This window comes from Haliaeetus leucocephalus, unplaced genomic scaffold, assembly GCF_000737465.1.
Source record: "Haliaeetus leucocephalus isolate CR32 unplaced genomic scaffold, Haliaeetus_leucocephalus-4.0 Scaffold751, whole genome shotgun sequence".
Lineage (NCBI taxonomy): Eukaryota > Metazoa > Chordata > Aves > Accipitriformes > Accipitridae > Haliaeetus > Haliaeetus leucocephalus.
In genome coordinates this window covers 6,004,821-6,029,524 of record NW_010973187.1, presented here as the reverse complement: position 1 = coordinate 6,029,524, position 24,704 = coordinate 6,004,821, and the positions used below count along the sequence as shown (strand labels likewise).

Sequence of the window (24,704 nt, the reverse complement as noted above, 5' to 3'; positions counted from 1 at the left end):
AGTTAAAAAAGGGCAAAGGAAAACAAAGGCCCTAGTTCAGGTGCAGTAACAGGGCATTGCAGGAGGACCAAGACATATGGACCCATACTAGGACTAAGTCCCAGGACTCCCCCTTGGGGGAAGACCTCCCCTCCCCTCCATCACTGGGGAGAAAATGTTCGTGAAAAGCTGCCAGGACAACTCACCTAGCAACCTAAAAAGCTACCTTCATTTCCACTGCAGAACTGTGTCAACCTCAGTAAGAATGCACAGCTCTGCCAAGCGGGAACTTCTTACTTTCCAACGAAAAAGAATTAACTTTTGGAACACCGGACTAGATTTACACTCCAGAAAAGGATGGGGGACACAGACCTACTAAGTGTTGACTATTATGCTGTCCACTTCATTTGCAAAAAGAAACAGTATCAGCTACAAATGAAGCCCAAGTCTATTGAAGCTTCATTATTATATAAATTTTGCTGAATAAACGAACACATACAAATCCATACTGATAGAAACATTAAAAACAAAACTAAACTTTAATTCGATTGTCTATTTAATCATCCTTGCAGTAACAGCTGATGAAAATATTTTAAAATATGAATAAATATTATCTTATTTTAAGACAGCTATTGACTGGTTTAAAAAATAAAGTTATTACTCTTTGGTCAGTTCTTTCCACAAAACTCTATCCAGGATGATGAAGTGATGGATGTGGGTGGACGATTAAAAGAACATACAGCAATTCTACCTCTCCATTACTGAAAGAGTTTGCATTTGTGAAGTGAATCAAGTCTGCTGACCTGACAGCAAGAATTACATAAAACATACCTGACATAAAATGTTTTACAACTTCCCTAAATATCTAGTCCTATTAAATCATTCCTTAACAGTTATATGGCTTCAGATGTATATAGAAACACTCACAATTTATGCAGCTTTTTGTACTGCCAGAGGGGTGTTAGTGAGCCTTCAGATATATAAAACAATGTCCAGAAGTAATTTTTTTTGCACTAAACAAAATATTTGCTTTTTTAACATGTTAACAGCATAACACTCAGTGATGAAGAATTTAAATACAGATAAACATGTTTCTAAGAATAGTTCAGGTAAACAAGTGCCTTGTAAGTCTGCCTCTCTGCAGATAGCTTTTGGCATACTTCTGCTTCAAAGGGTCCAAAGGGTCAAAAATAATCAACAACTTGGGATAGTTTCTTCCCATCACAGACAGGAGAGAGAACACCCAACACAGGAAGTCAGTCAAAGACACTGAAGTCAAGTTAATAAACTGGGGGTTGGTAAGTTGTTTTAGTAAAATCTACATATTGCAAGAATAACAATACTATATACGTAAAAGCCGCGTTATTTTGGTCCCTACAGCACTGTCATTAACTAATTATAGCAATACACCAGCATATGCTACAGATACCAATAGTGGTAGCATATTCTCTGAGTATATATACTTCACAAGATACTTTCTACTGTCCTAAGCCATAACAGGAGCAGTTTTGGAAATAATCGATTACCGTTCCTGTACATGTTACTCCCTGATTATTCGTGTCAGCAACATACCCATTTACAGGTTGTGGACAACCAGGTAACAACATGCTTAGTTAAATGCATTTTAAAAACTTGTGTCATCCTATGATGAATGTAATTACTTAAGTTCTTCATGATACAGAAAATATTTCTATACAGTAGTAACAAGAAAGCATCTATGCAAAATTAACGGGTTGAGAATAATGATGTACTTTTGGAAAAACAATATTGGTCTTTGAAAATACACAATGTATAAGTGGCACTGCTGATAATGTAATAACAAAAAAAAATTGTTGTGCTATTCACTGCAGCACAAAGAAAAAAAAGTGTCTCTCACAGATAGCTAGCTAGCTACATGCACTCAAGAAAGAGGGTCAGAAAAATGAGATCATTATTCCTAAATGTCTCCTGAATGTATTGGTAATTGTAGCTGGCTAGTTCTATGCTTGTATAGGGAATTATTCCCTTTGTGAACTGGATGAATGGGAGACATCTCCAGGGGACAAAGCAGATGATCAGAGAAGCAAAGAATTCCAATTACATCCATGACACAACAGGCTCTTGAAAAAAGTCTCCAAGTGTTTCAAGGCTTTTCAGAAATTTAGAAAAACTAGCTTCAGTGTCTAAGTACCCCTTGAAAAAACACATAGTTGGACTTTTGATATTTCCATTCCTTAAAGATTTGAAAAGCATTTAATGTAAATTCAGGGACACCAACAGAAGTCATTTCACAGATTTAAACAGGCCCTGGAGAAAGCCCCTGGGGAAGAGAGGTTAGTCTGCTTTACACCTATGGCTGTTAGTTGTCTCTTTCACATCAGGTGCTACTTCAAACTAATGCAATTTCCTGATTAAAAATACTATTAGTAACCACCATGTAATGTGGCTAAGACGTGAGCCCAGAAATATAGTAACATATCCTTAAAAAAAAAAAAAAAAAATCAGTAACAAAAATACCCTGGCAATGGGAAGTACAGTTAACAGGTGAAAAGTTGAACTCATTTAAAAAATTAATTATATACACCCTCATAAAAATTGTCTTCCTGTGAAACTTCAGATTGGGGTGGGGAATAGATGAAGTATGCTCTGTGCCTCACTCAAGAATCCTGGGAGATTGCCATTTTGCATATAAAATTAGGAAGAAGAGAGACAATCCAGTAATAAATGATAATTTCCAAATATTTATCTTCCACTCTGTAAATACGGGTAAGATTACCCAAACCAGAAAAACGTATTCAAACTAATGAAAAACCTCTCAAAAAAAATGGAAATAATGTTTCTAAGAGCTATCCCTGGAATTCTTTCCCAAATAACTTATTCATTCCCCATACTGAATATAAAATAAACAAACAGAAAGTCTGTATGGCCCCAGATCATCCCAATCTGGCCATTCAGTTCAGATTCTTATGGTGACCTTCCCTTCACTTCAACTCCAGCAGACTAAAAGAAGGAAACGTACCAATCAGTCTTACAGGAAATTATGGTCAGAAAATGGGTAAATCATCTACTGGAGCAACAAAAGCACTGTTCTCGCGGAAACAAATAATGATTATGACATCCAAATTAACCAAAGCTTGAACCATCTTTAATATACTTCCATCAGTTCAGAACTTCAAGACCAGAAGAATTCAGAAGAACCTTTAAGTTCCCTTTAATTTTTCAGGAAAGCTGCAAGTATTCTTAGTGTAACATGTAGTTCATTTTAAAAACATACAAATCTCACTACTGACCTGCTATAGTCACAGAGACTCTAGTTAAACAGGTAACTCATAAGGAGGCTGGTAAACTTATTTTTCGACCATTTTTGTTTGTTTGTTTTGTGATCTAGCTTCTCCAGATGGTGACATTTTGCAAGAGATACTGGAACACAGACAACAATGGATTGTTTGAAATTAAATGCAGCCCTTCAGGGAAGAATTAAGTGGGGGCCTTGAAACACTTAATCTCAAGGAAATACAGATGTTTATAAGTAAACAGATGTTTAAACAACAAATCCTTACTCACTGATGGAAGATGTTACAGACACCAAAAGAGTTATCTTAAGGAACAAAAATGCTGGAACAGAAATAATTTTTTAAAAAATACAAGCATGCTTTAGCAATATGTTTTTCTTTTCCCTGTTGCAGACTTCAACATTTAGTTTGAGTTTACTGTTTGGTTTTCACTATTGGTATCTGTAAACCAATTAAACGTTTGAAGTATCACATTAATAAAACTTCTTACACCAAAATGAAATAGTGACTTTCAATTGTTAAATATGAAAATACAAACCAACTTGCTCCAGGCTGGGAGAGGGGATTCTTAAAATAGCACATCTCCAGGCTTACATAGAAACTTCTGATTAAGAAGACATCATATTTGACACAGAAAGTGTTTCTTGACATGAGGAATACAGAGTATCAGGCATAGTCAATGTGTTCAGTGCTTTTTGGCTGTTCAAAAACATTAATCTGAAGTGATAAAATTTTGATGTTTCCTAAAGTACATATATCCTTATATCCTTGAAATCTACTATGATAGATAACCCAAAGTTGAGAGACCTGTTATTTATGATTTTTCATATAAGAACACTACATTTTACCCTAATGGGAACAGACTTGCAACTGTAGCAGTGACATTAAAACAAACTTGAGTATTGACACTGTTGTACTGCAGTCACATGTTTTTATGCATTTAACGCTACTTAAAAAATTAATACAAGCAACTACAAATATTAAGGAAATCAAGAGCTAAAATGAAGATGTAGAGAGCCTCAGACAATGCTGAGGGCTCTAAAAGACAACATGCGAAAAAGCAGCATGTAACTTCTTGGGCTGGTGCAGATGAGAGAAGAACAGGAAAAAAAGATCTAGATTAAAAACTAAATGTAGTTAATGTTGTTAAAGGCATCAAGGCATTTTAGAACCTTTCGGAGTGTGTCAGGGGTTGTTTATTTTGGTGTGGGTAGTTTTGTTTCTCCTACAACTAACATCAATCAAGAAAAATTTCTTCTCCATTCTTACAACTAGGACATCAGGAAGAAAACAAGGATGCAATATTCATATTTTATAGCAAAATGTATAAATAAGCTAAGTGAAAAAGTAAAGCTGAAGACAGTTGTGCATCTGGACCTGTAATGAGCAGTTGTTCGTAGTTCTTGTATAAGCAAATACTGTAATTAAAGATCAGGTCTTTAAAAACCTCCATAGAACCAGTGTTAAGACTTGCATGACAAAGTTTACCCTCATCGACACTGCTGAATGCACACACCTTTACAGTAATCTGCAGGATCCTCTTGCTCCTCATCATCAGACCCTAAAATCTCCTCCTCTGGCTCTGGCGGGGTGGGCTCTGGCAGGGGCGGAGGTGGGGGCGGGGGTGGAGGCGGAGGTGCAGAGGGAGCTTTCTGTTGAGGCTCTGGCCTGGAAATGAAAGAGAGAGCACACTTAGTAAAGAGATTCCTCACAGGGGTAACCCAACCCTTCAGAGGGGAGGAAAAAATGCCTTGGGAAATGCCAGTGAAGCTTGTCTCACTTATGTTCTCACTGTCATCTTTCATATCACCTGTGGGACCCTAGGGAGGCATGGACAGAGATGCACCCAACCAGACCAAAAGCAGGTCTCGAGTCTATTTGGACTTACTCGCTGGAACAGCTTGCAAAAGATATGTAAAGAATATAACCAGATACAGACAAGCTTTTAGGATTCCTAATGAGCAAACGAGATGTTAGACCTATCTTCTTGAGCATGATTGAGAACAAGTATTTTTTAGAGAATATCAGGTTACTCAAAAGCTCCTGCCTGCTAGTTAAAGGAAGAAAGATCTCATTAATACACAGCAAGAAACAATCTTCTAGTGACACTGACCCAAACCAGATGACTTAATGCACTTCTCATCTCTAGCTGCTGCCAAGACTATGGAAAGCTGTATCAGTATACAGAATACTGAAAACAGCTATCAGGAAGTAAGAGAGAAAAATTAATCTTCCTAGGTAGCCTATGATGCACCCCCAGAACACACACAGCATGCTTTAATTGGGGGGGGGACGGGGACGGGGACCGGGACAAACAACCCAAAACAAAACAAAAATACACCCAAAACAATCAAAACCCAACACCACCAACCAAGAAATGTTTTTCTGACTGTCTTGCATCTCCAGTTTAGGAAAGAAAACAAACAAACAAAAAAACCAACAACAACAAAACAACCCAGAAATAAGTTTTATATCGTATTCAGAGAAAGGCTATACTTGGTATTTCTGAACACCTACAAATTACTCACATTTCAAAATTCTGAGTATTTTCAACACACATAAAAAATGAAATCCAGGGTTGAGGCACACCTGTTGGACAAATAATTAAGAAAACGTTCTCCAAACAGGTCGATGCTGTTATTATTTGTATTCGTACTTCGTACAAATTAAAAAAATATATATGTTTGCCAAATAACATACTTGCAAAATACATTTGCAAAGTAACTTAAAGCATTTGTGCCATCAAAAGCTGCTATAATTTGCATTTATATCTACTTCAAATGTAAGCCATCTGAAAAACACCATATTAACAGTATTTTGGCATTCATACAATTAAGAAAACAGAAATCTGTAATTTACTAGTTTTTCAGCTCCTAAAACTTAGATTCGAATACTTCCTCGATCATGAGTAAAAACTGTATTTATGTTTATCCTACTCATATAGTCCTCCTCCTTATAATTCCCCCAACACTTTTTCTTTTTATACACTGCAATTCTTCAATACAGACAGAGCATTTGGAGTCAAAGAGTACACAGTTGGTCAGAAATAAATTCCACTGGCAACATGCACTGCCTGCACAGCAGCTGCTATTATGCCTTTGCTTTAAAGGACATCACTGGAAGTTGCATGCATACCAAATTTATCTGCCTGTTACTCCTTTCAGATAATAACATTCTTCTATTCGTTCAGTAAATGGTCAGATTTAAAAAGGAATAATGGTTTAAGCTACAATAAGAAACCTACCCAAATAAATACATTTATGTAATTTTTAACCACATAAAGCTTAGCACAGAATGGAAGAGAGAGAAGGGATCCATTTGTAGGATAAACATTAAATACATTTGCCTGTGCTCCTACTTACATAAATTATGCGCTTTTTTGCCTTTATCTTTCCTCTTTTGTTCTCAACAGATGTCTCTATATTGTACACTGCGAGGAAAGTAAATTGATACAGCAAATGGAAGGTACAGCACATTCTCTGACCAGTTAATCTTACTACACATTAGATTAATGGCCCTCCAACAGCCAGGTTTCCTGGTGTTGTTGCAAATATTCTGGTAAAGAAATCAAAATTTAATCACATAAAAGAGTTTGGTTTGATTAAGAAGTAGAAAATTGTGAAGCATAGGTATGGGAGTGTTAAGTTTGAAATGTAGTCATAGGAACTTAGGAACTTTAGAAAATGTACTATGTGTAACCATAAGAATTCAAGTATTGTCTAAAATCAGTTAACCACCGAAACTTTGACAAAGATTTGTTGATTTGTAGTGTTTTGTTTTAGGAAATGAAGGAAACTGTTATGGACACCAGTTTGCTGCTTGGAAAGCCCTTACCCTTCCCACCTCGATCTAATTATCAAGGATTCTAATCAGTAGAGTTAAGTGAGATTAACCAATGATTGTTTTAACATAAGAATATTAATAAGATGGTGTGACTGAAGGACCAGTTATTAGAAAGGTTACATTTAAGAATAGACATAGTATGCATTTTTATGTAAACTAATATAGATGATGGTGAGAATCATACTGTGCAGAATCATCTAAGAGAGGTCAAGAAGTGGACAAGTGAGGAAGACTACAGAAGACCACCAGAGACCTACACTGCACCAGCATGAAGAGACATTTACATATCCTAATGATTTATCAGAAAGTTAATGATTATGTATAACATTTTCCAGAAATTCAGTGAATATGTATAAAAGGTGTATATTTAACCTGCACAGATAGACTAGACAGGTGCACACGATAGGTGGAGCGATCCCCCGTGTGCCCAGCGCTGCAATAAAGGAGTGCCTGCTTCTTAACTTCTCATTGCTGTTAAGGACTTTTATTCCAGATTTCAGTAACAGTGTCAGCAAGCTGACGGCCCCCATGCCCACTCTGATGTTGGCAGAAAGCTTTAATCAAACAAATCATAGTATAAGGATCTGCATTACAAACCTTGTAACCTCATCTGCTGGGCAGAAGACCATTCTGGATAGACAGATCAAAAATCACAGAATGGTTTGGATTGGAAGGGACCTTAAAGGTCATCTAGTTCCAACCCCCCTGCCATGGGCAGGGACACCTTCCACTAGACCAGGTTGCTCAAAGCCCCATCCAACCCGGCCTTGAACACTTCCAGGGATGGGGCATCCACGTCCTCTCTGGGCAACCTCTGCTAGTGCCTCACCACTCCCACAGTGAAGAACTTCTTCCTTACATCTAATCTAAATCTACCCTCTTTCACTTTAAAGCCATTACCCCTTGTCCTATCACTACAGGCCCTTGTAAAAAGTCCCTCCCCATCTTTCCTGTAGGCCCCCTTAAGTACTGGAAGGCTGCTAGAAGGTCTCCCTGGAACCTTCTCTTCTCCAGGCTGAACAACCTCAACTCTCTCAGCCTGTCTTCATAGGAGAGGTGCTCCTGCCCTCTGATCATCTTCCTGGCCCTCCTCTGGACTCACTCCAACAGGTCCATGTCCTTCTTATGTTGGGGGCTCCAGAGCTGAACGCAGTACTCCAGGTGGGGTCTCACCAGAGTGGAGTAGGGGAGAAGAATCATCTCCCTTGACCTGCTGGTTATGCTTCTTTTGATGCAGCCCAGGATACGGTTGGCTTTCTGGGCTGCAAAGGCACGTTGCTGGGTCATGTTGAGCTTCTCGTCAACCAACAGCCCCAAGTCCTTCTCTGCAGGGCTGTTCTCAATCCACTGATTGCCCAGCCTGTATTTGTGCTTGGGATTGGCCTGACCCATGTGCAGGACCTTGCGCTTGGCCTTGCTGAACTTCATGAGGTTCACATGGGCCCACCTTTCAAGCCTGTCAGGGTCCCTCTGGATGGCATCCCTTCCCCACAGTGTGTTGACCGCACCACACAGCTTGGTGTTGTCGGCAAACTTGCTGAGCGTGCACTCAATCCCACTATGAACACTTAAAAACTAATAATGCTAATGATGAGCAAGAAAAATAAAGCATAGTAAAACAGCCTGCACTTCATCAATATATCTGAAAGCAGTGTGCCAGGTAACACAAGACACATCTACCAGTGATTGGACTCCTTATTTTGGATGGTACCATCATTTTACTTTGTTCTGACCACAAGTTTCCGTGTTACTATTTTGGTCACGTAAGACAGTACAAATATAGCAAAACCTAGGGTAGGCTAGGGCAATACAAGGGTCGTAAGTTCAAAAACCCACTGTAGTTGTTATCTTAAAAGACAAAATTGGCACAACTACTTGCTGTATTTCTTTACATGATAAAGATAATACTTTAAAGAGAACTGAAAGCATTTCTGGCATTGAATTTCACACATTTTGTCGCTCTTTTTGAAATAAACATCAAGGAAAACCAAGAATCTCCCTCCAAGAGAGTGAGGAAGTGTACAACCCAAGATTTCAAAAAAGCCAGTATGTGAATTTATTCCTAGGGAAATAGATTAAGAGAAGAGAGCTGCTTCTGAGTCTCTCTCAAGCTACTATATTTGATTTTGTTTTGAAAAGGGTTATTTTTTTCCCATCTCCAATCCGAGTTGTATTTGGTATTCAGGAGTGTTTTCTTACTGTCCTTTGTGGACATCAGGAAGGAAGGAAAGATACTACTTTATTTCCTTCTGGAGTTATTTATGATTTTATCTGCAAATAACAAAACACTGATTTAAACTGAGGAAGATCTTTGATTTGTCCTTTTAGCTTTGCCTGCAGCTTTTGAAGCAATCAAATACTAGTACATGAAGAAGGGTGAAGGAAAGAAATGCTGCTGAGTTACATCAGTCTGCTAATTCTATGTTATTGGCTTATTTTGCCTTTTATTGCTTCAGTTTAGGATTCTTAGCAAGGGATTCTTAGCATTGTTCTTTGGTTTTGTTCACTTTTACATTTCTGGGACATACATAAAGATCAAGTCTTCAACACTTGACTTGGCGGCTTAAATTCTGCCTAGAACTTGAATAACTCATCCTGGCATCACCAATGCTTGCTCTTCTGCCAATACACAATTTCAGTGTTAGGTAGGACATCAGTCAATGAGAGAACTCCAGTTTTGCTATTTCTTAGTAGTCCTTTTATTGAATTGGAAAGATAAGCTATGATGAATGTTTCAACAATACCTTCCTCTGCAATGTATGGCATGAATATATACTTTATTCAACTTATATTTCATTTTTCCAGTACAGTTTGTTAAAATGTGAATTATTTTTTCTTCAAAGTGGACTTTAAAACATCTTTGGCATTAAAAATCCAGCCATTAAGAAAGCTGTGAGTAATAAATATGTATGCTAACCTCCATTTCCTTTTCAGAAACATAATTGACAAAAACTATCACAACATAACAAGCTATTCAACAGCTGCATTATATCAAGTTGTTACTCTTATTTCCTAAAATGTTGTATGTAGTGACATGCATTAGGTAACACATGCATGCAGAGGCATACAGTAAACCTCTTTTACTTCTTTCTGAAGTAATCACTTCGTACTCTGTGGTCTACCACTGCTATGTTATTCATCACCATCCAAGCATGAACACTTAATTAATAGAGGAAGATGACACACCACTTCTAGACTGACATTATTCTGTCAGCAGGTATGCAGAGAACTGACCATCTCCACAGGCTACAATGACAAACCTTGTAATTGTATTGAAAGAAGCATTACAAACAATTAACAAACACTAGCCAGGATGTTTTAATTACTCTCTCTTAAATGGACAAAAATAAATTTACAGCAGAGTTCAGTCAAAATACAATGACATCCTATTTTTAACCTGCTCTTAGAAGGAATACTTTAGCAAAAGACAAAAGAAAAGCTGAAGCATTTCTCCTCCACAGTGAGCCTGAAGCAAAGTATGCCAAAATGCCGTATGGAGTCTTACAGAAAATGAATTGCCCACTTTTAAGAAATGTAAAATTACTGACAAATTTACTGTTCTCCATCATAGACATGTTGCTCCACATTCCAGCTCGGGAACAGCCAACAGTAAAAGCAATCTCCGTAACATTAAAACCTGATAATGCTTGGAAAATTATACCATGAGAAATTCAGCAAGAACCGTTTAGGTTTTTTGTTGTTGATGTTGTGGGGTTGTTTCCTATTCTTCTGTTCTGGAAAGGGTAAAACAAGACCAGCGAGGGTGATTAAACACACAAAATGCCTTCCATATGGGAAGCATCTGAACATACCAGAACTCTTCAGCCAGGAAAACAGACAGCAGAGATCTATAAAATCTTGAGAGGCACAGAGAAAGAGAATAGGAAATGACTGTTCACTGCCTCTCCCCACACAAATTGAGCCAAGTTGACAAAAAATCTAAAGAAAAAGAAATTACTCATGCAACATGATGTGAAAAACTAAACCCACCTTTTTTCCTCGGATATCATGGATAGGAGAAATTATCTAAGTTCAAACAGGGCTCAGAAAAACTCATGGAAGGAAAAATCAACTGATAGAGAATACGAAACTGCCTTTGACTCATGAAGCCCATCAGCCTGAGATCGGTGGAGTTGGGAAAGTACTCAGAACATCGGGGTGCAACCCAGTGCTCTTCCCCAGGCAACTGCTCCTGCCCAGAGGAAACACAGATGCACCTTGGGCCTGACCTCATGCAGTCACTTCATCGTCGGACATTCCTTCCTTTTCCTCAACAAATTAATGAGTCCCATTACTAAAAACCAAAACCCTCATAGACAAAAAAGTGGGTTTATTGTTATTATCAAGTAATGGACAATAATGCATTGCAAGCAAGACTGCTATACAACAAGATTACTCGAAGAAATCTTCATGCTGTTTTCCATGGGGAACAGGCATATAACAGGAGTCCTTGTCCTCTATGAACACTGTACTGTAGGCATGGTGAACTACTGATTTATTAACTTAAAGACTACTTTTAGGTAAACAGAACTTTACCTTGGATGCGGCTAAAACCTGCACTCGATTCTCCTACTTTTAGGAGAGCATTGTCTCAGAAGGAAAACAGAGCAAATCAAATGAAAAAAAATTTGGGAGGGAGGCAGAAATTGGTGTGGTTAAGCTAAGAACTGCCTCAATCTGAGGGGAAAACAAAATTCCCCTTAAGATTTTCAGATTAACACACCCACAGAAATTTTTTGCTAATAGAAAATGCAATTAAAAGGAAGTTGAATGACTCCATATATTTATTAAAATGAAATTTTGGATAAACTGTATTCTAACAATGTTACAAACCTCCTGACATGTTCACAAAGGCTCTTTGGGGAAATTTCAAATTGAAGAGAAAGAAAAAAAAGGAGGCAGGGGGAGGGTAAACATCAGAAGAAGTGTGCTGTAAACCTCCTAAGAGATGTGAGCTTTAAGAAATCTATGAGTAGGTGTGGGTCCATCTGGAATGAGCTCCAGCTATGCTCCCCTCCAGTTTCAGAAGGCAAAATCTTTCATGCTCCCAGGCAAGGCTCTCAGGTGCTGTAGAGCTTAAAGTCTGAAATCTCTTACAGCTGTTATTAATTGCTTAAGGACTCAGTTATTTGGATCTCTTTCTCATTTGCTCAAATGGTGTCTGCTTTAGTAGTGGAACTCTTGCTTGTTCTTTTTCCCAAATGCAGATTTAGCTTAATCAGACAGGTACCTTCTAACGGTGACCTCTTTGAACTGAAGGCAGCCTTAAATGAAGGCTTTCTAAATAAATCCACACACATACAACAAGCAACAAAAACACAAGAAAGATCAAAACAACCCTGAAGTTCTTGCTCAAGGAACAAAATGATATTGCATATTTCATGTAAGACTTTAAATTGGTTATAATTCCAAATAATTTTACATTTTAATAGTTATGATAAATTGTTTGTAATTTTAATATTATAATTATTTTTAATTATGCCAGAGGTCATCTTACTGTTTTTAGAAACAAAGTCTGTAAATCCAGAAGGAAACAGAGCATAAGGAGACATGTTTTTAACTAACTCCAAAAAATTGTTAATGTGAAATTCCAGAGACAGCTTTGCTCTACATCAAAAGCGCTATTTGTGTTCTTATACTAGTGCAAAACTATACTACAATTTCCAATTCTAGAAAATCCATGCATAAAAAGAGAGACTGCTGGCATGTCACAAGCATGACACAGTTTCTACATCTGGTCATTATCAAACAAAATTATCATTCCTCCTGGTACTGCTAGCATTCCTTCAAAAAATACCATCATACTGTCAAACATCAATCAAAGCACCAGTGGAAAACCCTCCTGGAACAGAGCAGGCTGAAACACAGTAACTTCTGTAACCTCAAACAAACAATAAGACAGAGAATGCATTTTTCATTGCCATCTTGCTTACTAGCCTTTTGGAGGCAACCTTGGGTTTCAATGTATACCCAAAGTTAAGGTAAAATGCCAAGGAACTCTGCCTTCTTCCATTCAAAATAACAGGTACTACAAATAAATACCATTTCAAGTAGCTAGTACTGCAGTCTTATCATGCCACCACCCCAGCCTAGCAGCTGAGTGCTGGTGCAAAGAGAGATCCTTCTTGTTTTCCACTCCTCACCATAGAGCCTCTCCCTTGCCTCAGTGCTGAATCTAGCGATTACACAGCCACGATGGATAACGAACCCATGAACTGGGCTCCCTCCTCTGCAGCCACGTCGGAGGCAAGGCGAGCAGGAGGAGCACCTCGCCAAGGGTAGAGCTGAGGGGAACCAGCAGCAGCCTACCATTACATCAAATCACACTAACATGAAGCAGTAAGGTCTGCCAGGTTTGTAGACATTACAGGAGGTAGCTCTTTGGGGCCATCTCTGACACAGAGTTACACCAAGTTCCCAGAAGTAATTGATTTCAAGCTCTGCAAGTCAGTCCCAAAGGAAATTTTGTTCTCAAACACATGCAGTTCTGTTAAAATGTTCTTAAGATGGCAAAGTAGAAGCCAAATCTACCCAGGAAGCCTCAATCTTAACTGAACTTGCCAAGGTATTATTGTTTTCTTCCTCAAATACTGTTTTTCTTGCACAGTTCTACTTTCTAGACCAGTCATCCATTACAGACTTGCAGAGGAAAAGTCAACAGTTAAAAAAGAAAAAACAGACCCAGCTGGTGACACAGAAAGAAAATACCTAGAGGTACTCTCAGCAGTTTGCACTTTACCCATATTACTAGTCACCAGTAAAGTGTTGCAAAGGCTGAGAAAGTTATTAAAAAAAAAAAATTAAAATGCACAAATTCCTAAAAGTCAAAGAGGAGAAACACAGCTGTCATAACTCTGTGGAATATGTACTGATCAATGGAGAATACAGAGTTTCTTATATATGCATCCTAACATGCCAAAATGAAGTCTCTACCTGAAGTAAGTCACATAAGGAATATCACTTCAATGCAATGATAAAAACCTAGTTAAAAACCAAACCAGTCTCATAAACCACATATGAAGCTTCACCTTCTCCAAATCCTCTTGGAACAAGAGTCCCTTCTCACACTGCACAGCTCCTTCCTCCATCTCCCTGCATATGCACCTCCACTTCTGAACGATCAGAAGACCTGACAGGAAACACTGGCACATGGTAAGGGAAGTAGCCACTATTTGCCTTGACGTCTTTTTCCTCTTACTATGGTTAAGCTGTGTGACTGATGACTTTTAACAGAATGACTCACAAGTGTATAAATGGAAATTAATTTTTTACTTTCTTTTTGGCATGTTACGTTGTAGTATTAATTTCTGACTTTCTCTTTGGTGTGTTAAAGTATAGTGTTTCTAGTCTTTCTATTAATAAGATAATCAGAAAACATGCTTTGTTGCTTCAGTATCTTACAGTTGCCACTAGCAACAAATTTGCAAATTTTGAAGGGGAGAGGGAAGAAGTACCCTCTGCTCTCCAACAGCCCTAGCTGGCCCTGGAAAAGTTAGTAGATTTAACTTAATTTGGGATCAAAACTCCTTAAGTCAACAACCCTTTGAAGTCAAAGATGGACTCAAATACGAATTCATAACTATATTATGAAACATGGGATTTAGTCTTTGCTTATCAGTACAAGCCAACAACTTCCTTAGAGTTAATATAAACATACATATACTACAAGGAAGTATATATTCCATTTATACGTGTTAGAAACCATAGGAAGACAACTGTGATAATCTTAAGCAAAATGAGGAGTAAATCAACAAATGCAGTGTTTCACACCGCTTTTTACCTATTTAACAGCCTAGCAGAAAAGATTTCATAGGAACAGTGAAATTCTAACCCTTCACTTAGTATCAAACGCAGTCAGCAGCAGAGTACCTCTTGCTCCCAAACTTCCAAATGCTAGTAACATCTCCTCCAGGTAACTTTACAAGAATTTTAACAAATCCCTTCACAATTCCTACTAGCATTTTATGAAGGTACCTGTGCTTGCACTGCAGTACTAGTAAATAACAAAAACAAGCGAAACCAGAGCAATTTAGAACTTTTTACCTTAAATATTAGACATAAGTTGCAAATATGCCTATCATTCAAAAACTTTTTGCCAGTGTTCAAAAGTTACTAATTTCTTCCATTTTGGGTATATATGGCCGTAAGTACAATATATGAAATGCCTGCTTTGAGGTTCTCTCTATATATTGCTTGTTCATGTTAATTTAAGCATCCATTTTCATAATAGAAATACATAAAAGCAGCAAAGAGACTGCAAAGTCCAGCAGCAGTCAAAAGCAAGAAAATGGCAAAATTACAGACTCATTTTTCACAAAAACTCATTCTCACCCAAATACAGATAAATAATGAGCAGCTGGTTTTAAATATGCCATATTTTAAAATATGGCCTCAAATACTTTGAGGGCTGCACCTATACCTGGAGGCAAACAAAATCTGAGCACCCATTCTTCTATATCTAGTATTATCATCAGCAAGAACATATTTCTGAAACCTGGACACTGACCACGGCTAAGCCAGGACCAAGAAATGAGCTGCCAGTAAGCACAAACATGGCACATTTTTGCTGGTCTGCTTAGATCTGCACAGTGGCTTTGCTGACCTTTCCTGCCTCTGGGAGACAGTTTTTGGAGCAGCAGTTTCATAGAAATGAAAAGAAAAGGAATCAAGAACATGGTCACTCTTTAGCTCTGAATTACAGTCCAGAAGAGACTGGCTTTTCATCTCCAGTATGAGGACTTTCACATGGTAATAAGACTGACTCAATGAGGCCTTCTTCATTTTCTGCTCAGGTAATACACTATGCAATTCATGACCCTTGATCCTTCTGTCTTCTTGTCTTCATAGAAGCGGTAGCAATTATTACTGTTCAGACACATGGAAACACTTTTTGTTTGGATAACTGTTTGATAAATTGATCTAGAAGAAAACATCAACTTCAGTTCCTGAGGAAAAAAAAGCACCTTTCTTAAACTGCATAGACCTGAATATTTTTTTTGCTTTACTTTGCATACTCTTTAATGCAAAATTTACAGCTGATCTCTTGCCCAACCACCTTATGGTACATGGCATCTTTTACTTATTTTATGCAAATTTCACAACATAGGTTTCCAAAAGCCACTGCATTCAGTGTCCTCTCCTGTCACATGTTACCTCAGTGCAGAGGTCATTATTCCTCAGTCCGTAAGATTCCTCCATGTGCCTTGTTGCCTATTCAACGTTCCCAGGCAAATGCCTTTCGATCCCTTATTCCCATCAACCGTTTGTCTTGTGGGTTGTAAAGCCCATTTTAGAGCTCTCTTTTCTTTTTTTTTTTTTGAAGCTTGCAAGTGAAAGTCCTTTCATTTGACTGGATCTTCAACAAGCAGCAGCCATTTCAGGAGAGTTAGCAAACACACTTCAGTATTTTAGAGTCCTGTCCAGCTGGTTCGGCTGGCTGGATGAGGCAGTTTTGGATAACAAATACTGTTACAATTCCTGATGAGGTTTTCAGAATCTCTTTTGTGTCAGCAAGTCTGAGAATAAGGGTTATCAGACCATCTGACTCATCCCAGCCTTGGCATGCTTTACCTCACAGCATGGATGCTGGATGACTCACTTACTGGAATATTCCTATTTCTAACAGCAAGAGTCTCATCCATGGTGGAAAAAGCACTCAAGGAATCCCAGCTGTCATGGTATCCCAGATGAACGTTCCCGCTTGTAGAGAAGATGAAACTGCAAAAATGCATCTGCCTCCTAGAGTGAGATCTTTCCATATCCTACGCCTTGATACCAGAACGCTGTGACTGAAGTTTCCCCTACCAGGTAAGTAAACTGTACGCCTCAGGAAAGGAAGCTCCTCTTGTAAAGGTAAATTCTGAACCCAGTTTACAACAGGAAGTGGATAGCAACTATTACTACTGGGAGGCTACCACCTCCAGTTCACCTCTTACCCATGAGTAACCCCATCTCAGGGTTTTTCAGGGAAGGAAAATGGTGTCTGCACCTGACCACTACACACAGAGCTGTTTGCAAAACTGAAGAAATTTGCAATTCCAGGTTTCAAAAGTCAAATGCCCAGGATAATTGGCATGGCACAGTAAACATCAGAAACACTCTGGTGCTAAGTCCTAATGACAGTAAAGGACGGTGATATCATGACTTCAAACCCATGACATACTACAAGCAGAAACTGAGGTCCAAGGAACACTAACTTTACTGCTGCTCAAAATGGAAACGTTAAGGTGTTATGGTGGTGGCAAAGCTTCTGATCTGACTGGTGCTAAAACTAAGACACACTACGTATGTTTGCAATGTATTGCCTTGACTTCACTAAGCTGAGTCAGTGCCAAAGCCAGCTAAACTCTACTCTAACATTGGCTCAGTTATCTGACAAGCCTCAGAGAAGTCTTCAAGAACCTACGTAGACTACCAGCAATAATGGATGGAAAAGAGCTGAAGGAAACTCAGAGCTGAACCACCGTGTTTCAAGAGACAAAGCTAAGAGGAACTACAAGCCTACCAGGCTCATCTCACCTTATGTAACTATAGTTACTGCAGAGGCAAAGTTATTTTTCTACTCAGTGAAAATATGTACATGCAGTCAGTGCCACTGCACACACAGGCTATCGCTTAGAGCTTTGATTTGCTAAACCTCTGAAAAAATGATAGCTGAAACACATGCTGATTGCAGGATGGGATGGAGACATTCCACTATAAAGTGAGACATCTTTAAATCATCAGCATGACAAGGCAGCCAAGCCTTGGACAGCTGTAAAATGCCTTTGAGCTTAATCCTGATTGATAGTGTGGGTGCCAGACACAGGGAAGAGGCTAATATTCCTCTGTGAACATTTTATCTACTTGGATTTCTACAAGAGTCCCAGTTAGGATAAATCAGTTCCCCTTAGACATTTGATGAATTCCTGCTAGGCAACACCAGATACAGACTAACTGTATAGTGCTAGGGTTGGTAAAGAGAGATGATGATTCATTGAGATGAACAGAGCCCTTCACACTTCTGAAGAATACTGCTCCCATCTGGGTTCATCTTCTCAGAAGGTTCTGACTTCTCAGAAGATCCTACTTCACCAAGGTGGAGAAAGTACTTTGCAGTGTCGGACACATAGAGAAATGCAGAGAGATAAGCAAAGCTTCACCCTAGTCCCATCAAAGATAAAAGAGAAACTACAGGCTTTAGAAATCCTTTCCCTTAGTGACTCCCAGTACCCAAAAGAAAACATAGCATTTCTAGAAAGTTCCCTTGCACCTTTAAATCATGCCTTCCTCACTCCTTTTTCATTAACAAAAAAGGAAAATAACTACCTGAAGATCTCATCAATGTAGATTTAATTCTCCAGAAATATAAATTCTAGGGGAAGTATAAGAAGCAGCCTTTTTTTGTTTATCTTAAACACAACCTTCACTTCCTTCACCTCACCATGCATCACCTGATGTCCCAGTCTATCCCTACCAGCAATCTTCACAAGCACATGGAAGACAGTTTGTAAAACAATGTCCATAATTCTTCCAATTTCATCTGAATTCCCCTTAGGTACAACCATTTCTTGAAGAAATAATGATGACACCTAGTAACACAAATGGCAAGCAAAAATATACAGGGAGAAGCAATTGAGCAGAACTACTAGACAGTCTTCAGCAAGTAAGGGGCATGAGGGTCCTGGCTTCCTCACCATTCTCAGTGACAGAGAGGGGGAAAATAAAAATACAGAAGTCAGTGTCAGAGCTCTCCCCTTCCCTGTGATCATGCAAAAAGTAGAAAAAGGTATACTACGTAACACTGAAAGATAACAAAGGGTTGAAAGAACAAACAAGCAAGGATGATCTTTTGAAAACCCAGAGAAGATAAAGAAAATCAGAGGGATAAAATTGCCATTAAAAAAAAATTTCTGGAAGTCCTCAAAGACCTTTGGAAAATGATTTTAAGAGTTCAGAAGGTGAAAACTAGACTAGGAGACTAAGCCAAAACTCAGTCTATTTTGTCTCTGTTTTGCCCCAGTACAAAACTTCCTTTGTCATCAGCACAGAAGACTCCCTTGCTATTTCCATGCAAACATAGCAGTAATAATTGTGTATATATTAAACAGTGCTGTTCTGTAATGTTAGATAAAAATAAAAATTAATTTTCTATTGCAAACAGCAAACAATAGGTTTCAATTTCCATTGTTATACAGATCTATTTTTTCAACGTATTTATAAAAAATGTTAAATATTTTTGTGCCTTGAAATACATTTCCTATCTAAAAATGTAGGTCTGCATCTCTTCCCTTGTATAAAAATACCAACCACAGCACAGCATCAGCCTTTCCCCCAGTGCCACTGTGTTGCCATGGAAACTGGCCCTGATTCCTACTGCCAATATAGGTTCCATGTAAGCAGGAAAAGACCTTAAGTAATATTTATATAATATGCAACAGAGAACATATATACAACATTTATGACTTCATTGAAGGCCTGCAGACTGGCTGAAGTGGCTTAAAGAATTCTCAGACTGTTTCCATCAGACATTCAAAGTATATTTGTATTACTAGCCTCAAAATCATAGCATAGGAAACAGACATATGTGGAATTCAGCATATTCTTTTCCCCCTGTTGTTTTCAATCAAAAAGACAGACAAGCTCCATACTTCGTAAGTAAATAAAATCATGTGCTCCTGAATTGTACTGTGAAAAAACTAGAATTTAATTTATTCTTTTAAGAGTGAGACAACCCCTTTGCCTTATTCTCAAAAAGCCATGATAGAGGACTATAAAGGCTTTTTTGTAACAGATTTTGAAACAAAGGAAAGCCAACCTAACTTCAGTATTCCCGTTCTTTTAAAAGGATGGCATGTCTGTCTTCTCTTCCCCCCTGCCCTCTTCAAACAAATTTCCTGTAAAAAATACTGCTGTAAAAAGACTGCCCCACAATTCTGGTGGTTTTGGTTGTTGGGGTTTTTGTGAATACAAGCTGTGTACGCCTGCACAGTTAGCCTTCACTGAATCACAGAAGGGTTGAGGTTGGAAGGGACCTCTGGAGGTCATCTGGTCCAACCTCCTCACTGCTCCAGCAGGGCCAGTTAGACCCAGTTGCCCAGGACCGTGTCCACATGGCTTATTCTGAGTATCTCCAAGAATGGACACTCCACCACCTCTCTAGGCAAACAACCCATGCCAGTGCTCAGCTTTCAACACCAGACATGAGATCAGGAGACACATTCGAACTTCTAAAGGGCCAACAACCCACTGGTTAATGCCCCCCAAATGTTTTCAGTACAAAACCAACTTTATTAGACAGCTTACTGTAAAATGACAGAATGGAAAACACCTTTTGAATCTACTTAAAGGGTTGGTCAATGCTGCAGAGACTCTTACACATAGAAGAAAAAAAATGAAGTCTAATTTCCCTCACCTCTGTTAAGACTTTCTCAGAACACTCTTTCAAAGGTAACGTGTTTTGAAAAGAACTACTGGTCTTAAGGGGTTTTTTTGGTCTGGAAGAATTTCTGACTAGAAATATGAGAGTGGGAGAACACAGACACACACACACACTCTCTACATGTAAACAGCCTGAGAAAGACTCTCAAAGCCAGTTTCAAATCCCTGATGTCCATGATCTGAGACATAATTTTTACTTCAAGTATCTGTAGTTGTTTCCTATGCCATAATCCAATAACCAAGATGTATTACTAAAGTATTACTCTCTTTCTCACCTATACAGACTTTCTCCCTATGTTTTAAGTTGCAAACATTAACTAGAATGAATTATCTTTCTTGAGACAGAAATCCCATGAAAAAGGAGCAGACCCAAGAACTCGAGTGCAATGATATTAGAAGGGCTCTTCTGGGACAGATCAAAGATCCATACAGGCCAGTATCCTATATTTAGAAAAACAGCCATGTGCAGATGTCCAAGAAAACCCATAAGAGCAAGCTAAGCACACAGGGATCCTTCCTCCCCCAAGGGGTCCCCTGTCTCCAACAAATGGCAGCTCAGAGGCTACCAGATGGGATTCCTGTGTATTTAGTAACTCCCACCTGATATTTATTCCACAGATCTATCCAGTTCCCCCTTGAGCATATGGAAACTTCCAACATCCACATACTACAGCATGAAATTCCAGAATATACTGACACCTTTTCCAAAGGATCATCCTCTTGTGTTTGTTCTGCATCTGCCATTTCATCGCTTCAACTGACATCCTTTGATTCTTGTACTGGAAGTGCCTGCGAACAGTCATTCTGCAGTTACCCTCTCCCTGGCATACAATTTAATAGACATCTACTGTATCCCCCTCTGCCATCTGTTTTTCAGCCTTGAAGAGTCCTACTCAATTTTGTCTTTCCTCACAGGAAAGCGGCTCAATAATTCAAGATCTTCCCCTTCACTCTTCCCCGAACCCTGTCATGCTGTACCCTTTGTACCTCATATTCCATAGATCACATGTGATGGGCTTATATTTTGGCATAATGATATTTTCTGCTGTGTTGTCCCCTTCTTTGTTCCTAATCATGTATTTGCCTTTTTTAATCACTACTGAACACAAAGCTGATGCTTTTATGAAACACTTATTTCAATGGTAGTTCCCTAAATAATGATTCTCACCTCAGAATCCATTATTTTATATGAAAAGTTATGATTATTTTTCAATGTGTATCACTAACATCTATCTAGGCCGAATCTTATTTGCCGTTTTGACATCCAAAATGCTGGTATGAATATAGTGAACTAGGCTTGATGTAGTTTTTTGACCAAGAATCAGCAAGATAAAAAGGAAAAAAAATGCATACACTTCCACTAGATAATATAACCAAAATAAGCTTCTTTGTATCTTCTGGAAAACAAAGAACTAGCTCTGATTGCACGTTTTTTCTTGTTTTTCTACATCCTAGGTCTATGACTAGCTCATATAACTGCAACTCCCCAGAACTGCCTAATTATTTTCTAATGAGAGTGTGATTATGGTATGAGTTATTACATCTTTGAATAGAAGTAGATTAATCAGTAGCTCTAAAAGGAAATGACATTTCCTTTTAAAATATCATTTTACATAAAAATAATTATCTATCTCATGAAATTTAAGTAAATGAGATTTTAGAATTGTAAAGAGACCTGAAATTAAAAATATTTACCAAAGTCATACACAAAGACTCTTGCTCTGCTTTAGTTAACATCAGACAGCCCCATAAAACATATACTTTGCAAAATAATGCAGAGAAGACATGTTCTTTAAGATAATTTTATCTTTGGCTCAAAGATACTACCCAGGTGTCATCTCTTGAAAAGAACATACACAATTTATCAATACAATCTGTGACCTTATAAGTTACCACATCCATAAAAATTCAAGTTTAAAGTAGTAGTAATTGTCATTGACAGGAAGTATCAACATGAAAATACTAGACACTACAGACTAAACTAAAAGACAAGAATACTGTTCAACACTACAATTCTGAAGCCGTATGCCAAGACGATAAAATGTACCTACCTAATTTAGAAAGGTGAGGAGACTATTAGAAACCTAGTTGACTTCAACTCCCTCTACAACAACAGCAGGAAAAAAAAGGGCAATTTACACATTAGGTAAGTAGTAAAAACAGGTATTTAATTTCGAATGATGAGTGCTACTTTAATAAAGTTTGTTCATTTATTAATATAATTCTGCTTTTTATCAGTAGGGGAGAATATTGCAATTGAGAGATGGGGCTATTTAAATTTCAGTAATAACTAAATGTTTACACTCCCAGAACATGAATAAAATGAACTGAGCATGTGACAAAATTAAGCCCTGATCAGAAAAACAATGCTTCTCTGGAAAGGGCTGCACTGAAAATATCGTAGTGACAATAGGTAAAGGTAAATGAGAATAATTATAAAATCAATCGCAGGGGCTTCATTGTTATCTATTTGCAAAAGCCTAGAATCAGCTCAGCCAGTACAGACCAGACAGCTCCGAGCTTAAAGCAGATTTTGTCCAAGCAGTCTAGAGAAGATAGTAGTTGCTTCAGGCAATTTATAAATTGGTAGAAATCTTCCATATGTTTGTAGCAGGACAATATATTGAAATGTTTATTAAATTTTATAGTGTAGTACGTTTCATTTTCATTTCATTATGATGATTACATAGGAGACCTAGCCTTTGTAATGTTATTTATTTATTATATTTCAACTGTTAAGAATATATTCAAATAAAGACCCTACGAAATAGTAGCAGGCTGCAACTTAATCCAGTAACATTAAAAAAAATAAAAATCATTTTCCCTTCAGCTATTTCTATACAAATTGCTATTCTCAGAGATGCCTGTTATTTACCTATGTCTGTCATTAAATAAAAACTAGAATATCTTTATGAATCATTAAGATCTATAAAAATGAATAATAAAACAATTCTAGTTTGAAAGCAGCTGCTCATTTGAGCAAATGAGAACTCCAGTGCTAGCATGATCTTTGTTCAGATAGTCTGACATTCAGCAGGATTCTCAACTGTATCTTCTACAAAAGGCGGATCTTCCACTGCACATGGACAATGCATACATTTTTCAACAGTATTAGGAATTTTAAGATCAACTGGGCAAAAGACTAAAGTGACTGTAATAAATACATAAATATGACAAAATGAACAGGAATGAATCCATAAGTGAAAACTGCTTTTTAAATATAAAATATTAGTTTGCCATTAAATTTCATGGTAAACCTCAGGCAGTTTGCTCTGACTTTGCTTTAAAGTTATTTTTCTTATTGTCAGGTCCCACTGGCAATAGCACCACACTATCTTATATGCTAACATATGCTCAATTATGTGTAGTTGAAATGGTTTCCAAAGATATTGCCTAATAATCAGATCTTCAATGACCAGAAACAAAATTATTATTATAAAGTGGGTTTTAAGCTCTTGTAGGTTTTTTGTTTGGTGTTTTGGTTGGTTTGTTTGTTTTTTTAAACCAATCTGCAGAGTAAAATACAAATCTAAGCTAGGAGAAAGATAGTTGAGGAGAAAACTTCCCTGTTCATCTTCAGGGTTTTCCTTACTGACAACTCCAGCCTCTCTGCACACAGCCTTCAGTTGACCTATCCCAGTAAGAGCAGAAAACAGTCATAAAATATAAACAGGAAGATACATTCATTTATTTCCTGTATATTTTCTGACTCTGCTAAGAAAAGTATTTAGATCAATTAAAGGAAAACAGAGACGTCAGAAATGTGACATAGCTCATGTTTTCTTGCCAAGTTTTGAATTGTGACTGAGAACTGCAGCTACCACAGCCTCCGCCCGAAGAAAGGCTTTTGGTTAAAGAGTAGAGATCACAGCAAAAGGAGTGAACAAGTCATCCAAAGATTTTTGCCTCAGTTGAGGCAAAAAATCCCTTCCATCGCTTTGCCCCTTCAGCCTCTGCCCCTCCTTTTTTGCCATTTATTTCAGGCATTTATCTATGGCAAGTGTTTAATACTCAGTTATGCAATACATTATCCCTATGAAAGTAAACCACAACCTTCCTAGCAAATGAAGTGTCAGGAGCAGACAAAAATTAAGCACTCCCTCTCCCTTTGCAAGGCATAGGCTGGTTAAGTTACATAAATATTTGGTTTGCTGAATGGTGTTATATTACATAAAAAATTATTCTTACAGA

General features: G+C 37.9%; 1 protein-coding gene across 1 annotated transcript in view; it reads right to left on the bottom strand.

Moving 5' to 3' along the window:
• SRPK2 (SRSF protein kinase 2) overlaps window positions 1-24,704 on the bottom strand; it is a 100,956-nt gene that overhangs the window by 45,217 nt on the left and 31,035 nt on the right. Inside the window, exon 2 of the mRNA XM_010580896.1 lies at window positions 4,768-4,919. Within this exon, the coding sequence (XP_010579198.1) occupies window positions 4,768-4,919 (152 nt within the window). The remainder of the gene's footprint in view (window positions 1-4,767; window positions 4,920-24,704) is intronic.